Genomic DNA, 18,738 nt, shown 5'->3' with positions numbered 1-18,738 from the left:
TACATAAAATAGTTGTCCCATGGAAATGAACTTCTCATCTTAATTTGTAAATTACACTTTCATTATCTATTTTATTACAGATTGACACACCACATGCCTCCTCACCTATTACTCTGTCTCTCCCTCTCCCCATAGGCACTGACTTTTTGTGAAAAAAATGACCTGTCTCCCTCTCCTAGTGTATGTCTTACTATGAATGGTTCTATTGTAATATTTTCCCCACTAACAGCCCATTCCTGAGCTGAGGTGTACGGGGATGGCGGGGAAGAGGCGCAGCGGTGCCTCTTCCTAAGCCATTTCCCTGACACCGTTAAACAAAAAAAAAGCCGTTTCGCAGCTTTTTTTGGTTTAACTGGGGCTTTTCGCTCCATTGAAAACAACGCTGATCCGGCCGCTGGAGCAAGTGCACGAAAGTGGGTAGGAAGCTGACTAAGTGGCGGCTCCTCCCCCTGGAACGCCCCTGGAACGCCCCCCTGCGCCGGAGCAGCCTCTCCACGCTGTCGCCTGCGCCACGGAGAGGCCACACCGGCGGAGGGGGAAGGCACAGTCCCACAGCTCTCGGCCGCCAGTGGGACCAGCCTTGCCGCCCGTGTGAATGCGTGTAATCACGTGATTACACACATTTACTCCGGCAGCGAGGCCACGCCGCCTATCGACTTTCAGCCCGATTCTCAGGAATGGACTGTAAATCTTCATGTGGAAGCCAATAATTTGAATAAAATAATGTAGCTGTTTTCTGGAATAGTAATGATTCTGATCTTGAGGAAATTCTTCCCTTTCAAACAAGTAGGAACTTTCAAAGGTTTTTTTTCCTTTTAAAGAGTAAAGACAGGCTGAACCCCATTATATGAGAATTTGTTTCCCTGACTTCACCAACATGAATTGGTCCAAGGCTTACAGTGACTACTTTGAATACATTAATATAAACTATATGAAGTTGATCTCAGAATGTATCCTGAAATCTGGATGCAGTTCAGACTCTTGATTTAGGTAGTTTAGGAATCGCCTCCAGCTTTTTATTACAGTAGTAATAAAGTATTCCAGGTGCAGCCTGACCAAGGCGGTGTACAGTGGGACTATGATATCTTGCGATTTGGATGTTATGCCTCTGTTGATAAACCCCAAGATCGCATTAGTCTTTTTTGCCCCTGCATCACACTGGCTGCTCATATTTAGTTTATAGTCCACTGTACCCCACTGTATCTTGTTCACACACGCTGCTACCCAGAAGTGTATCCCCCATCCAGTATGCATGTTTCTCATTTTTGTTACCCAGATCTGTACTTGTCCTTGCTGAATTGCATCTTATTCACATTCGCCCACTTTTCCAGTGCAGTCAGATTTCATTGAATTCTAACTCTATCTTCTGGTGTGTTCACTGCTTCTCCCAATTTGGTGTCATCTGCAAATTTAATGAGTAATCCCTCACCTCCTAATTCAGATAATTTATAAAAATCCTGAAAAGTACTGGGGCCAGAATCGACCACTGTAGTACTCCCACTGGATACCTCCCTCCTACTGGACATCCTGCCTTCAGGACTATTCCACCTCTTCTCTAGACTGATTCTCTAAGTATCCATATTTTAGTCATAGCTGTCTAGTCAGAAAGTTTACAGTTTAAACTGTAACTCACCTACCCCAGTAGTATGGTCTCCTTTTGGTCCAGTGTAAGATGTAGGAGTCTGGCCTCTTCGCCTGTGCCAACTGCCCCGGTTTTTCTTTTGCTGAGTAAATGCACACTCATTTCTTTCAAAGGTACATTCTCTAAGAAAAGCAGGTAATAAGTCTACAACAAAGCATTTACAGAGTTAGAGCTGCATTTATATCCGAAACTAAGTTATACAGTTACATAACAGTGTAATGTGTAAATATGGAGCTTGGGATATACTATAATCCATACACAATTTAAGGAGCCAGGAATCTGAATGTGGCTATTTGATGTCTTTTCTGGTCACTTTCATTTAACATATTTGCATGTCATATTTATTTATTTAAAACATTTTTATGCCATCTTTCCACCCAATCAGGGTCCACAAGGCAGATCCTTAATAGCATTAAGCTTAAATTCACAAAATATAACTGATGTTCATTCTCATGTATAGGCAAATGTATTACTCGAATAAACATATCACATTTGTCTTGTTATGATTAGAGATGAGTATCATAATACAAGGACCATTAATTATGCATTTACACAGGCATTTTCCCAACTTATAATATTAATACTAAATTAATAGTAAATTTAGTAATATTTTATTTAGTAATATTAGTACTAAATTTAGTACTTAATAGTAAAGTAGAAGTTTATGAGAATTCAACATCCAAATTGCATCTTTGGTAATATGAATAGCATTCTAAAACGAATCCTTCTATAGTAGATTCAGCTCATGATAAGTGTGGCATTTGGGAATTTGATGTACTAAATGAAAGCATTCCTTCCCCCTGCCACAAAAGCCTCATTTGGAAAAGCTCCATAACTGATTTGTGCCCTGTGAGTAAGACTGCCAATGGCCTGGAGAAAAAAAATCCTGTCCCTTTAATAGAGGCTTAATTATATGTTATTTACCAGGTGATGTTATTTATTTATATCCTGAGATTCGAGGCAGATTATACAGTGTAAAAATAATGCATTAAAATAGCATGAGACATTCAATAAAAATGCAATATGACTAGGATTATAAAAAGAGAAATAATGCAAATAAAGTATCAGGCATGATATCATAAATAAATGCAGAAAATTGAGTTATTAAAGTAGAATACACGGAGTAAGAACATGATTATACATACGATGAACAGTGAAATAGACTACAATCTTGTTCTCTTTATAAAAGCACTTCCATGCCATGGAAAGCTTCAGCTGCCCATTTTCACACATTAATATTACTGAGGTGTGCCCACCATTATTAAAAATGTGATGGCTTAATATGTATATTATCTTACCAGTACTGTGACAGTTTCCCAAGCCTACTGATACATCATCCAATGCCACCAGTCCACAGTCCCAAAAGCTTTTACACCAGCTCACAAACACCACCTGACATTTAAAGAAAACATATGCCAATCATCTTAGTTTTTAAAATCATTGTTTGAAAACTCCTAAAACCCTCTTTCCCCACATACTGTATTGTTATACTTTTTAATATGCATGGAGTAATTGTTCTCTTCTACTCCCTTGCAATAATAGAAGGATTAAACCTGTTAATTCATTGAGTGTTGGTTGTCCTTTCGTCACTCTGTGCCTTTATGTAATTCGGTGCAGCATTATAGTATTACTATTAAATTATTACATGTGAACCATCTTTCTTCATCATGGCTGTGCAGGTACTCACATGGGTTTTGTATCTGCACAGAGCATGAGAGAACTTCCTGGAGCTGAAGCTCAGAAGCTACTGCCTCTCTACCTGAAGGGAGATGTTTTCCTCATGTTTATCCCTCACGGAGTGGAATGAGTGCCTTCCCACAGTTTTCTCTATTAACTTCATTTGTCTTTCTCCCCAATGGGAACCCAAGGCAGCTTACAGCATTCTCCTCTCCTCAACCCTTTCACGTAGGTCAGGGTGAAAGAGTGTGACTGGCCCAAGATCACCCAGTGAGCTTCCATGGCACAAGTGGGGATTTGAACCTAAGTCTCCAAGATACTTTACTTTAATTGGCTCATGTAGCCAATTTGGGCTTGAACAGTGTCACTCTGTAATTACAACTAAATAATTTTTAATTTTAATATTTTTAATTTTAACTGACTGGCAAAGAAACGTGGCAGCTGCCAATGTAGTATTAAAATCCACTGTTATGTATGTATATAGTTAGGCGATATGCAGGAGGGCACTTAGGAGCTTGAGTCCTGGACGAAGGATCCTAAGCCTGCATGCGCTATTGGTCCAAACCGGCACGCGCCATTGGCCCTAAGCCGGCACGCGCCATTGGTAACCCGGGGTTGTTTCCCCCCTATCACGGATCGGGGGGAGTGGCCGCGGGCGGCCAAGGGAGCATATAAGCAGGTGCCTGTGGTCAGCCACCTCCTGGCCTCCCTTGAGGGGGGCCGGGTCTTCGCCAAGCTGGACCTCACCCAGGCATACCAGCAGCTACCGGTGGACCCGAAATCGGCCGTGGCCCAGACCATAGTTACGCTTTCAGGGTGACTCGGCTGCAGTTCGGGGTCAGCACCGCCCCGGGCATCTTCCAGAACTTGATGGAGGACCTCCTCAAGGGCCAGCTGGGCGTCGTCCCCTACTTTAATGACATCCTCATCGCCGCCGGCTCTGAGGGTGAACTCCTTGAGCGCGTCCGCCAGGTGCTCTGCTGTTTCCGGGACGCCGGCCTCACGGTGAAGCGGGGGAAGTGCCAGCTGGGCCTGCCGCAGGTGGAGTTCCTGGGCTACTTGATCAACGTGGACGGCATCCACCCTACACCCGACAAGATCAAGGCCATCTGCAGTGCCCCGCCACCCCAGTGCAAGCAGGAGCTCCAGTCGTTCCTGGGACTTTTAAACTTCTACTACGCCTTCTTGCCAAACAAGGCATCGGTAGCGGAGCCTCTTCACCGGCTCTTGGACAAGTCCGCCCCGTGGTCCTGGGGCAAGCCACAGCAGCAAGCGTTCAAGGCCGCCAAGGGTCTTCTGTCGTCCTCCAGCCTACTCGTCCACTTCGACAAGGGTCTGCCGGTTGTGCTGACATGCAATGCATCGCCCTACGGCATCGGCGCGGTCCTCAATTACCTGTTGCCAGACGGTTGGGAGGCCCCAATCGCCTTTTACTCACGGACTCTCTCTTTGGCTGAGTGCAACTACACCCAGATTGACCAGGAGGCTCTTGCCGGCGTGGCCGGCATCAAGAAATTCCACGACCATCTGTACGGCCGTTCCTTCACCATCATCACGGGCCACAAGCCGCTTCTGGGTCTGTTCGTGCCAGATCGCCAGACGCCGCAGATCCTGTCCCCCCGCATGCTCCGGTGGTCAATCTTCCTCAATGCCTACGAGTTCAGGCTACTGCATTGCCCCGGTTCAAGCATCGCGAACAAGGACGCCCTCAGCCGCCTGCCACTCAAGGACACCGATCCCGACCCGTCCCCGGCCTACAACACCATGCTGCTGGAGACCCTGCCGGAGCCCCCGCTGCAAGCCCCGGACATTGCAGCCCATACCGCTAAGGACAGCACCCTCGCCCGGGTTCTCAACTGGGTGGGGAAGGGGTGGCCGGCCGCCAGGCCGGACAGGGAGTTCAAGCTGTTCGCTACGCGCCAGCACGAGCTATCGCTCAACAAGGGGTGCTTGCTCTGGGGGAACCACGTTGTAGTTCCGGCAAAACTGCGCACGAAGGTCCTGGAGGCTCTACACGCCTGCCATCCAGGAATCGTGCACATGAAGGCCCTGGCGAGGAGCTACATATGGTGGCCGGGCATCGACGCTGCTGTCGAGGCGTGGGTGAGCCATTGCTGACCCTGCCAGGAGTTGCGACCGGAGATACAGAGGGCCCCGACCCAACACTGGGAGTCCACACACACACCCTGGTCCCGCATCCACATAGACTTCGCGGGACCCTTCCAGGTTAAGACATTCCTGCTCATCGTGGACTCCTACTCCAAGTGGCTGGAGGTGGCCGATGTCGAATTCATGACCTCGCGTATTGTCATCCGGGAGCTGCACAAGGTTTTTGCCACTCACGGCTTGCCAGACACCATGGTCTCCAACAACGGGGCCCAATTCACCTCTGCAGAGTTCAAGGAGTTCCTGGGCAAAAACTTAATCCGCCACACAACCTCGGCTCCGTTCCACCGCCACCAACGGTCAGGCGGAGCGAATGGTCCGGATGACCAAGGAGGCGTTACGCCGCATCAATCGCCACAATTGGGACAGGGGCTAGCGGAGTTCCTCCTAGCCCAGCACACCACACCCAAAGCCGCGACCGGGAAGTGTCCAGCGGAACTCCTCATGGGCTGCCGGCCGAAAACGCTGCTCGACCGGCTACACCCTGATCTGGCGCCTGAGTGCCCCCGCCACAAGACCCCATTGGCTGCCCTGAGAGTCATGGAGCTGGAAGCTCCAGTCTACGCCCGCAACTACAGGGCGGGACCTACCTAGATTCCAGCCACCATGCAGGAATCAACGGGGCCGGTGTCTTACCGGGTCACCACCCTGGAGGGGCAAGTACTGCGCCGGCACATTGACCAGCTCCGCCGCCGCCCCGCGGACCTGCTTGTCGTTCCGGGCCCAGCGACACCACCCGCCGTTCCTGTCCCAGCGACTCCGGCGCGTTCCGGTGCCACTGCTGGACTACGAGCAGCCAGAGGACCAACGGTGCCCCAGCGACGCGGCCGCCACGGACGACCCAACGGAGGACACCCCTGCCGCCGCAGATGCATCCCCCTCGCCGGTGCCCCAGTCAGCAACCCCCGTTCCCAAGCCGCGCTGTTACCAGCACACCCGAGCACCACCAAGCCACCGGAAGGACTTTGTGCGTTCCTGCATTGTCCGGACTTAGGGGGGAGGGGTGTTATGAATGTAGATAGTTAGGTAATATGCAGGGGGACACTTAGGAGCTTGAGTCCTGGACGAAGGATCCTAAGCCTGCGTGCGCTATTGGTCTAAGCCGGCACGCGCCATTGGTAACCCGGGGTTGTTTCCTCCCCATCACAGATCAGGGGGGAGTGGCCGCGGGCGGCCAAGGGAGCATATAAGCAGGGCCGTTGCACCAAGTTCTCCAGTTCTGTTCTACACTATGATAAAGCGTTGTTGTTGGAACTCCGTCTCGACCTCGTGTGTCCTCCCCACGCGGACTTAACATTCACCCCTACTAAAAGGACCCTCAGATTATCCGATTCTTACACAAGGTTTTATCCATATATTTCTAGCCTCATTGAGCAGGGTACAACTAAATAAAGAAGGCTGAAGAGTATCTGTTTGGATAGGGTAAGCAGCATGGAGGTGTTATGGACACACTCATACAGGGAAGTCAAACTTCAGAATTGTCTATTAGTTACATTCAAGTAGCAAACATAAAGGGTCAACTTTCCTTTTCATAAGGAAACATTTCATTAAAGTTACTAACACTTTAGTAGATGCACTGTTTCCAATTTGCAACTGGAAAAAAAGAAGTTTTGCTGAAGATATGCCAAGATAATAGCAAGCAACATAATGCAGTACTGTGGTGAGAGATTACAGTATATTACATGGAAATTGGGCAATGGCTATTCTAAACAGCACCATCGCTCTTATGAGGAAAACTAATGAATCTTTGCACCAAGGCAAACTCATCAAGATCCAGGTGAACAACCTAACTTCATTCCTTTAAGGATTTGCACTTATTTATGCAGAACCAGATAGTTCTGTGCCAGACTCTGCTGCATTCCTTTGGGGCCGGGTGGGGGTTGAGTCATCCTCCATCCTTCTTTGCCTCCCTTAGCCTCCAGTGTCCTCTCTTTGGCCCAGATGGGTGTGGGGGCATGCACAACCCGTGAGATGCTTTGCCTAGTCCTGCCCCCTCCCTCCCTGCTGTGGCTTCCCTGTGGCCTCCTGGTGGCTGCATGCCTCAACGGCAGCCCAGTCCCTGGATCCGCACCCTCTGCTCTGGTGCACCCAGGCTGGCATTCGCCTCACCGTTATTTTGTTTAAAATAATGGTCACGGCGCTGCAAACCTCTTAGGAGGTGGTTCGTCTGCACCATTGCTGCATTGTCCACGGCAGCGGCGCAAGTACTCCTTCCCCCCATGATTCAGCTGTTAATCTTACAAATCCATTTTTCTTTAATCAACTCTGAAGCATGAATTCTTTTCATAATAGGGATACGAGTTGTCCTCAAATATAAATTATTCTTAGCCTTTCTTTTTCTTTCATACAAACACACATAAATATGAGGAACAGGAAGATTGTTACTATACAAATAAAAAGCATGGAAACACTACTGAAAGCAAAGCTCTGATTAGAAGATAATTTTCTGGCTGTTATGGAAGCACAACCTTAGAAAAGGTCTCTTTAGAACAGCAACTTGAACAAGTTGTTTTCCTAACAAAACCGCATACATTTCTGAAGGCTCTGTTGTTTTTAATCTATGGCTGCTTCCCCACAGCTGTTTCCACATGTATCTTTCAATGGAGCTTCCAAACGGCATTGTTCACTGCACTTTCCTTGCCTTTGCCTCTCCCTGCTCTACTGGAGGGCTTTTTAAAAAATTGGCAATTGACATTGCTGTAGCATTATAAACTACCTACTGTGGTGGTGGAAAGTGCCAGTAAGTCGTAGCTGACTTATGGCAAACCTGTATGGTTGTCGAGGCAAGAGACATTCAGAAGTGGCTTTTGTCATTGCCTGCTTTTTTGTAACGACACTGGGCTTCCTTGGTGGTGTCCCCCTGCTAGATCACTGAATTCCAAGATTTCAGTTTTTAAAAAGTGTTTAGCCCTTTCCTTGCAGATATATGCAAGGAATATCTCTGAAACAAAAGGGGCTACAGATTTTTTTTTTTAATGAAATGGGGAATTCAGAGGACCTAAACTATCTACTAAAGGTAAAGGTAGTCGCCTGTGCAAGCACCGAGTCATTACTGACCCTTGGGGTGACGTCACATCCTGACGTTTACTAGGCAGACTAAGTTTATGGGGTGGTTTGCCATTGCCTTCCCCAGTTGTGTACACTTTACCCCCAGCAAGCTGGGTACTTATTTTACCGACCTCAAAAGGATGGAAGGCTGAGTCAACCTCGAGCCAGCTACCTGAAACCGACTTCCATCAGGGTTGAACTCAGGTCGCAAGCAGAGCTTTTGACTGCAGTACTGCAGTTTACCACTCTGCCCCACGGGCTCCGGTCCTCTGAATTTCCACTTTCATTTTAAAAAGTCGCTAGCCCCTTTTGTTGGAGAGTTATAAGGGGAAAGGTGTATATCTGCAAGGAAAGGGCTAAATACTTTTTTAAAAAGTAATCTTAGAATTCACCAATCTAGAAGACAGATCATTATAATGTTATCATGCTATAGCAATATGTCAGTTACCTTTGGTTTTTTTTTTTAAGTTGTCTTTGCCTACATGGCATATGTGAGCAGGACTTGCAAAAATGCACACTTCTTGCCTACATGGCATATAAATATTATTTCCAAAAACATCATGCCAAACCAGATTTGGGAAAGACTGCAACAAATCAGGAGAACATGTAAAATGGACAAACATGGAATGGTGTCATGTGGATGCTCCAAAAAATTTTCCCACTCTGGTTTGGACGTCCAATGACGGCAAAACCTATGTGGAAGCAGCCTGATACTGATGTCAACCAAACTCTGGGACATACCAAGGTCTTTTACCACTTAATCATATTTAGATCCGCTAATCTGTTCTTACTAAAGGAAATAGCTTTGACTCAGCAGCATAAAATTCCCTACAACAACATATAGTCTAAAATATTCAAAAGTTTAAGTAATGTACATGAGGACTGATAGATGCAGATAGATTAACTTGCAGTTTTATAACAGCAAATTAATCTATCTGGATTTATTTGGTAGAATCTTATCTATCCAGTGTCTTGAGACGGTGCTTTCCAAGTATCATATTAATGCCTGTGACCCATTTGCAAGTTTCCTGTACACAAAACTCTTGCCAGTAAAATGCTTCAGAGGGCTAATTCAAACAGATTTAACAAAAACCTACACATGCTCAGAAACAAAGAGTTCTTTCATTGGCCTGCTCTGCATCTTTCCCAATATGGAGAGTCATCTGCAACGTGTACAGCCAAATACAAAATGTAGATTTGCTTTAATATCTGTATCAAGTACTCCATACTATGAGGAGAGGAACTCAGAGAAAAAATGTGGTCCTGAAATGTTTTTATCAATTGCTTCAAGCAGCAATAATTTTGTAACTAGAAAAACTATAGGGAAAGGCCAACAAAGAAAGAGAAAAAGATCCGATTCTATCTGATGTTAAGGGATGGATAAGAGACAATTTGCTTTCATGAACTGTTTACTATTTCCATAGACAACCAGAAAACCAATTACAGGCCTGATCAGACAACTGGATCTTTTCCTACATGAGCATATTATATATGAGTTTTATTCAAGCATGGGGAAATTACCACATATTTTAATCCTGCACAGAGGACATTATTAATAGATTCTCCCTGTCTCCAATGTGAACATTTCATGTTATTAACATTTTAATTTACCTTTCCATCAAAATGATAAACTCTACACACTCTTAATTATGGTACAGCATACAAGCCCCATAGCCAAATAATTTCTTAACAGTGACAATTAAGTGCACTTGCCCATAGAAGAGACCTGAGTAGGATTCTGAGCAGTACATCGTTGCAATTTACAAGTGAATATTGGAAGTACCTTCTTGTATGTAAAAGCCAATTGAGTTTCAGCCAGTCCATAATTCCACAAAGAGTCATCTGATGCAATTTGGCAAAAAACAAACAATTCTGCCAATATCAAATTGCAGCCACACTTCCCATTTCTTCAAGTAACCAAACACAGCATGGCTGTCACATGACCAAACCTAAGCCATTTGTTCATGTGTGGGTAGTTTTGTTTTGGGATACCATTTTTAAACTAAAAAATACTCAGTTTTTCTTCTGAGTGCTGAAGAGACTAGATAGCGCCCTGAATTCCACCATCTTCCAAAGGAGCCAAAAGAGTGTGACCCCCCCACCCCCATCTTTAACAGCCAGCCATTCCATCTGCTGGCAACTGACAGTAATATTAACTCATATGAATATATTCTTATTTTTTATGTATCACATTGAAAGTTTTTGTAGTTTAAAAGGGACCGATACATTCTTTGAATAAAAAATATAGGAATTTACCAATGGACAATTTCAAATTTAACTGCATATACTGATAATCATTGGTAGTAATACTTTGGTAGATGATATCTATCCAAATAGAAGTCCCTCTTTGGTTTGTTTGATTGGAAGCCCTTTACAATTCTGCACTCCTCAAGCCATTTAGCCACTAGCCTGGAGCATAGTGATACAGCAACCTTGCTTGAACCTCAGAAAGTCTGGGATAGGCCAGTGGCTAGATGGGACTTCCATGAAAGATGGCTTCAGTTCCATGATGGAAGAAAGTTGGAATATACAGGTAATAATAAATAGCTTACTTTTTGATCTGCAATAAAATTCTTACTAGAAAATTATTTTCAAAAATTTCAGTATCTGGTTTTATTGCTGGACCATTATCACTCACTTTGGACAAGTGGGGGAGGGGGGGTGAGGAAATTACTCCCCAAAGGAAATATCTGTAGTTACCTTGCAAGGCATGGGCTTTTTGAAGGTGATTTCAGCTTGAGTCCAGACTCCTTTGGGAGTTTCCAAAACAGACCAGATTTTTTCTTGAACCACATGGTTCTCTTCAAAGATATAAACAGCCAGACTGTCTCTCATTTTGAAAAAGCCATATAAGGCATAATAAAACTGCAGACAATACTGCAAATTTCCTGGCAGAGTGGGACTGTATAAACGGCCAATGTACCCAGGCTGTGATGTTAACTTTGTATTTGCCAGCAAGTAGTAACCTGCAAAACAATGTCATTTAAAAATACTTTTAACAATTTATTACAATTTACTCACTTCAGGAAACTTTCATCCATTTCATATATCTTGGTGCTACAGGGAATTTCCACTGGCAAATGTGAAAATTATAACACAGGTTATATAATGTGGTGTGTTTGTTAAGCTCTGTTAAAAAGAAAATCTCCTAAATAAGGTTTCTGCCATTAATATATTTTAAATTACACACAGCCTAGTTCCAGTTGACACTGCAGATTAACACATTTCAGTTTTACAGCAAACATGTTATTTTCCAGTTAGCTCTCTACTGTAAGGCAGACTCACTTTCAGGACTAGCTGAATACAGAGGTGAGGGTAGGGCATGCAGCCCATTCTCCCCTACCTTGCTTGAATCTCAGAAAGTCTGGGACAGACTTTCAGTGGATTGCCCATAAAAAAGCCTTCCTGGTACACAATGATGTAGAAGGGAAAGTGAAGGAGAGATATCTATAACTTTAATTTTTGTTAATCACCTTGACAGTACTCCTGAAAGATGGGATAGAAATGCAGAATGAAAATAAACAATGAAATATGCATTATGGCAAGGGTTGCCAGGTCCTCCCTAGCCACCAATGGGAAATTGGGGGGGGGGTAGGGTTGCCAGATCCAGGTTGGGAAACTCCTGGAGATTTGGTGGTGGAGACTGGGGAAGACCTCGGTGGGATACAATGCTTTAGAATTCACCCTCCAAAGCATCCATTTTCTTCAGGGGAACTGATATTTGCAGTGTGGAGATGAGTTCTAATTCTGGGGGTCCCCAGATCCCACCTGAAGGCTGGCATCCCAACAGGTTGGATCCCACATATCCATTCTCCAAGAGAGGCTTTTTCCTCCAGCAGAGGAAGGCATACCTTATCAAGGGGCTCTTCGGCATCGTGGAAGACTTCTTCCACTCGAGGAAAGCATCTCTACTATATAAGCATCTCTACAGATATGTCTCAGTGACAACATGTGCCAAACAAACAACATAAAAAGGCTTTAGAGGTAGTAAAACTGGGGGAAATGGTATTTACCAGAGGGTATTGTGTATGAGGTTATATACTTTCATCCTGTTGAGAAAATTTATATGCACGTCCAATTTATTCTTCCAGTCTGAGGGTTTTTTACTTACCCATTCCCGTAGTATGGTCTCCTGGCCTGTATGCATTGGGCTTTACTTTTACCCTGCTCCAGCCAGGGCCATCCTCGTTATCTTGATAAAAATTGCACAAATCCTCCTCAAAACTGCAGCTTGCTTCTGTGGGACCAAAGGAAACTTCTGAAAGGCAACAAAAAGTAAATACCTATAATAAATGTGTGTGGCTAGCAAGGCATACCTGAACATGAGTATTTGTCAAACAACAGTGCCTGGAATTCATTTGTTTTTTAATTTTTACTTGTTCATATCTAGTAGTTGAATGTATTACACAAAATATAGCAAATAATCTACTGTGGGAAGAGAATATTTTTCCTGTTTTATCCTTTTTAAGTGAATAAGCAAGCAATATAATGGGCCTGTGAGGAAAAATGAAAAACTCCATGTATATATTTGTATATTTGTAGTTGTAAATATCTATGTATGTGTATTAGAATGGATTTAATGTCTGGTTGTGTAAGGGAAAACATAACAATCATGCAAATTAAGGGATTGTAAAGTTAACCTATCAAAGAAGATGGAGGGGAAAATAGAGCTGTGGTATTGGTTTATAGCTGTATTCCCTATTACTATGTATGGGTGTGAAAGCTGGACATTGAAGAAAGCTGATAGGAAGAAAATAAATTCCTTTGAAATGTGGTGTTGGAGGAGAGTGTTACGGATTCCGTGGACTGCCAAAAAAACAAATCAGTGGTTTATAGATCAAATCAAGCCTGAACTGACCCTAGAAGCTAAAATGACTAAACTGAGGCTATCGTATTTTGGTCATGTCACGAGACGACAAGAGTCACTGGAAAAGACAGTCATGCTAGGAAAAGTTGAGGGCAGCAGGAAAAGAGGAAGACCCAACAAGAGATGGATTGACTCAATAAAGGAAGCCACAGCCTTCAATTTGCAAGATCTGAACAAGGCTGTCAAAGATAGGACAATTTGGAGGACTTTCATTCATAGAGTCGCCATGAGTCGGAAGCAACTTTACGGCACTTAACACACACAAGAAAAGAACCAATCAGGCAGCAGGGACAATGTAGCCATCTGATTGGCCCTTTTAGCAGTCTTGGATAAGAGGTAGAGGTTTCAATCAAAAGGTAGAGGTTTCATCCTGCTTTAATCTATCAGTAGACTGAGCACTCAGACACAGGAGACACAAAAACTCAGAAGGGAGACTCAGACACAGAGGAAGAGTTCTGGAGGACTTCCAAAGACAGAGCTGAAATCTAGATAACTACAGCAGAAAAATCCCTTACGATGTGGAAGGTGCCTGAAGAGCTGAGGACGCTGTAGACCAGGGAGGGCAGAATAGCTGTGGAGATAGCTAGGACCCAGCAGCCTGACTATAGTCAGTCTCAAAGGAGTCCATGAAGGGAGCTGCTACATTGGAATGCAGGGAGGGGGAGATTCCCCTCCCCCTGAGAATGCAGGCAGAAAAGCCTCCGAATATTGTAAGTTTTAAATTAACAAGGACAGTTCTTCAGAGTTCTATTGTTCTTGCTGTTACATATTAAAGAATACTATTTTGTTTGGATCTGAAAAGAAAAGAGTTATTTTTAATTGGGAAGCAAGCGCCTAAGGCTTAACTACATTTACCAACCCCAAGATCCTAACAGGGCCATTAGAGGCAGATCCGTGAATGCGTCCGATATCCCATTCAGCCTCCCTTGTCTACTTCCCCCTCAACTTAGTGCCTCCCAAAAGTTACTTCTGCAACAGAGCACACACTCCCATTTCCTTTAATGATCTGTTGTGTGGCCTGTATGTGTATGTATGCATCAGGGGGAGACTTCATTGAGCCTATTAGAATCTCGTGTACTGAGTCTGTGGCACAGTAGAATCTTGTCCATTTGAATATATGGCAAAAGACACCCATCAGTCTATCACCACTGTATGACAAATGGTTTCTACTTTTTTCTGCAATGAAAATTGGTCATAAAAACAAACAACAGGTGTCAAAAAATAACAAACCTTTTCAAGATATCATATTTAAAGGTATTACATTTTTGTACTACACCTCCATTTAAAAAATATATAATAGGGACAGGGTAAAAGCTGGAACGGGCATTAAACACATAACAGTTCCGCAAAAATTGGCATGCGTTGCAGACACTCCAGAACAATATTTTAGAAATCAAAATGTGGAGAGAGTGCACATTTATTAACCCTTTCCAGGCCAAAATGCCTCTGGAACGGGCATTAAACAAATAATAGTTCCTCAAAATATGGTGGCATGCGTTGCAGATACTCCAGAACAATATTTTAGAAATCAAACTGAGTAGATCTGCTTAGCATTTCTCCCAGACATGTCCTCACACAGTATTTGGCCCACGCTTGGTGCTGTTGGGAAATGTTTTTTTTCCTGCTTCCCCACTGCATTATTGTGCATTTGTGCATCTCCTGGGGTTTCCCCTGCTTGTCTCTAATTTTTCCCAAATCTGCTTGGCTGCAAATTTGTGAGAAATCTCAGCAAACCCTGAATGGCTGTAATGTGAGTAGGATTTTGCCAGGCCAACCCACACAACAGCCATCTTACCTTCCCGTCCCCAGAAGCAGTAGTTCACTCCCTCTGGCACCATGACTCTTTTTATCAGAACATGAACATCATTATATCAGTCTAATGTTATAACAATGTATCTTGGAGATTCTCTGAATTTCCAACTTTCATTTTTAACAAGTCTCTAGCCCTTTTCATTGCAGAGATATAAGGGGAAACATATTTTCAACAAAAGTAGCTAGACACTTTTTAAAAAAGAAAGGTGGGAATTTGGAGAACCAGAGAGACACACTGTTATGTCATAATGATATATTCAAATGTTATTTAAAAATGAAAGATGAACATTCTGGGGCCATTTTGACCCGGAAAGGGTTAATAGATGCACACTATTTATGTGTATTAGTTTTCCAAATATTCTGGAGGGCTTTTAACACATCCCAGCTTTTTGTGGTCCTGTTTGTTTAATGTCTGTTCCGGGGTGTTCTGGAGACATTTTGGCCTGGAAAGGGTTAATAAATGTGCACTCTCTCCACGTTTTGATTTCTAAAATGTTGTTCTGGAGTATCTGCAACGCATGCCACTGTTTTTTGTGGAACTATTTGTTGTAGAGGAAGGCACTGGCAAACCACCTCTGTTAGTCTCTTGCCATAAAACCCCAAAAGGGGTCGCCATAAGTCGGCTGCGACTTGACGGCACTTCACACACACACATTTGTTGTAAATCAGAGTCGAAGAATCGTGATTGTGATTACAGAAGAGTCAGATCACAACACACACAAAAACAGAGACAAAGACTTTTGTCTTAATCAAACAAAATCCTTTACTTATCTAACAGGATGGGATACATGTGGAGTAAAACAAATAATAATTCTTACTAACTAGTTTCCTATAAACTTGCTAGTTTGCACTAACAGGTAACTACAGGCTTAAACTCCATTGTCTGTGACCCAGCTCAGGAGAGCTGTGACAAACATGTTTCTGGTTTGAGATTCAAAACGCTAGTGTGCTCCAAAAAATTTTCCTGTCTAAACAAAGGAACAGGGCAATAAAACACAATTGCTGCTACCATACATGACTTAAGGATCGTTTACAATGGCGATTTGCTAACCAATAGAATACTGACATTTATCATCACATCATCTTATTGAGACTAACTTAACTGTTGACAAATTAACTCTTTAACTGTCTTGACAGAAATGGAACTCGCATTGTATCCCCAACACTATTATTTGTTTAAGGCCAGTTCCGGGGTATTCCGGAGGCATTTCAGCCTGGAAAGGGTTAATAAATACATGCTCTTTACGCATTTTGATTTCTACAATATTTTCGAAGGCTTTCACGGTCAGAGTTCATTGGTTCTTGTAGGTTATCCAGGTTGTGTAACCGTGGTCCAAGACCACGGTTACACAGCCCGGATAACCTACAAGAACCAATTCTACAATATTGTTCAGGAGTGTCTTTAAGGCATGCCACTGTTTTTTGCTGTATTACAATTTGTGTAATGCCCGTTCCGGGCCATTCCAGCTTTTACCCTGTCCCTATATAATACATAATAATTAATTTTTATAGTGTGACAGCTCTCTAACTTTAAAAACACAAAAATCAAGTTCTAAAGGGTGCTAAAAACTGGTTGTACTGTGTGGATGTGGTGATCTGGGGTTAGGAAAGATGGAGGTAGGTGTGGCTTGTACCTGGGAGGCCAGCACTGGTTCAGGGATCCCAGTGATTGAGGGATATGTCAGTGGGAGCCGGTGTTGTGGAAGGAGGTGTATGGGCATCTTTGGTCTCCTTCCAACCTGCTTCCTATCCCAAGATACAATAGGGGTAGGGGTAGGATGTTAAACCCATCTCTGACACAAATGTTGTGCAAGGCCAAGTCCAATAATAATAAGACTGCTGCGCTGCAAAGCTATTTTTCAGAGCATGAAGAGGATCTGGTGTGTGTGACTGAGACCTAGGTGAGGGAGAGCTGAACGGTTGCCCTGAAAGAGCTGGCTCCCCCAGGTTTCTCAGTCCTTCATCAGTCTCAGACAGTGGGCTGGTGGGTGGTGATGCTCATCCGGGAGTCTTTCTCCTTCAGGGCACTCCCTGCCTCAAAGATCTCTGGCATTAACTTTGTTGGCCTGGTGTGGGATGCTGAGGAGAATTTGGCTATCTGGCTGGTATACAGGCCACCTAGTGCACCAACAGATACCCTTACAGAAACCCCATGGAGAGCACATATCCAACTGGTGCTCTGCCAGCTTCACTGGTTCCAGATTGAATACCGGATCAGGTTCAAGGTTTTGGGATTAACCTTCAAGGCCCTAAACGGTCTGGGGACCACTGTATCTGCAGGACCACCTCTTACGGTACACCCCTCAAAGAGCTTTACTCTCATCAAATAACAAATTATTTTTGTTTCATTATTGGGTTATTTATTTGTTACACCTGTCCTTTTCCCATCAGAATGTCCACCAATACTTCCAATGGGAGGACAATCACGAAGTGTTGATAGGGTTTAAGACAAGTGTCTTCCTCTGATAAGAGCAGCTATTGCTGAATGAGCACTCCCAGAAGACCCAAAGGTGATGTCTCTTGGGATCTTCTGAAGCATCTCCTGTTCCAATTAGCTGAAGGGAAGTCAGGACTGACACTTTTCTTTGAGGAAGAAATAAGAGAACCAGCAAAATCGTCAGTTAGTATCACCACACATGGATGCTAAGTTAGGATCACTGAGGTAAATTAGCTTATTTTAATACAAATTTTGCTTTATAACATTTGAGTAATGCTGAAAACTTATATTAGTTTTCCAATTCAGTATTGGATTTAGTTATGCCCCTACTAGCCTATTCAAAATGCCATGAAAATAATTCATGACAAAGTCAATTTGTTAATCTCAGCTAGGATTTCCTCTCAAAAATGGATCCTCCCATGGCAGTTATTTTGTGTTTGCACTCTCTGCCTCTCTCAATGTTGCAAAAGTGCTTACAGGTTTAAGAACTCATTACTATGAATTAACAAAGCCTTACAGAATTTTTGATACACTGAAATTGTTCACCAGTATCACCACACATCATAAGAGTTTTCCCAGGGTGAGGCTCATCCATTGCATTTTGGGTGTGAAGACCCCTGTGATTTTCCCCAAATGTGGGAAACTCAATTGCAATAATTATGTTACTGGTGTTTTAATATTATTCTATGACATTGGTTACTTATAACCACTAATTTAAGCTACTGTTTTATGTGCTGATTATCTGATGACTGACAGCCCATTCCTGAGGGGGAGGGCTGCGCGGTTGACTGGAGGCAGCGCTGCCACGCCGCCTCCAAAGGAGGATCCCCCCCCTCACCAAAGCCAAACCCTTGCCCTTACCTGCAAGCCCCATGAGAACGCTCCATAGCTTTTAAAAAGATGGTGTATCTGCAGGTAAGGACAAAGGGGGCGTTCCCAGCCTGAAGGGGGATTAGGAAGCCTAAAGGCAGATCCGCCCCCAGAATGCTCCCTGGGATGATGATGCACCTGGGACGATGGACATGCGCCATCAGGACGCCGGAGGGAGGCTGCGCCAGCGTCCCAGGGCTACACTGCCATGGCAGCATC

The 18,738-nt window shown here is 44.0% G+C and overlaps 1 protein-coding gene across 1 annotated transcript in view; it reads right to left on the bottom strand.

Moving 5' to 3' along the window:
• MAMDC2 (MAM domain containing 2) overlaps nt 1-18,738 on the bottom strand; it is a 67,836-nt gene that overhangs the window by 7,178 nt on the left and 41,920 nt on the right. Inside the window, exons 8-11 of the mRNA XM_056848979.1 lie at nt 12,645-12,791; nt 11,234-11,499; nt 2,941-3,034; nt 1,634-1,786 (exon numbers count right to left, since the gene is read on the bottom strand). Coding sequence (XP_056704957.1) covers nt 1,634-1,786; nt 2,941-3,034; nt 11,234-11,499; nt 12,645-12,791 — 660 coding nt within the window. The remainder of the gene's footprint in view (nt 1-1,633; nt 1,787-2,940; nt 3,035-11,233; nt 11,500-12,644; nt 12,792-18,738) is intronic.

Source organism: Euleptes europaea, chromosome 4 (assembly GCF_029931775.1).
Source record: "Euleptes europaea isolate rEulEur1 chromosome 4, rEulEur1.hap1, whole genome shotgun sequence".
NCBI lineage: Eukaryota > Metazoa > Chordata > Lepidosauria > Squamata > Sphaerodactylidae > Euleptes > Euleptes europaea.
Note: the sequence above shows the minus strand (reverse complement) of the source record. Positions and strands in the feature narration are given on the sequence as shown.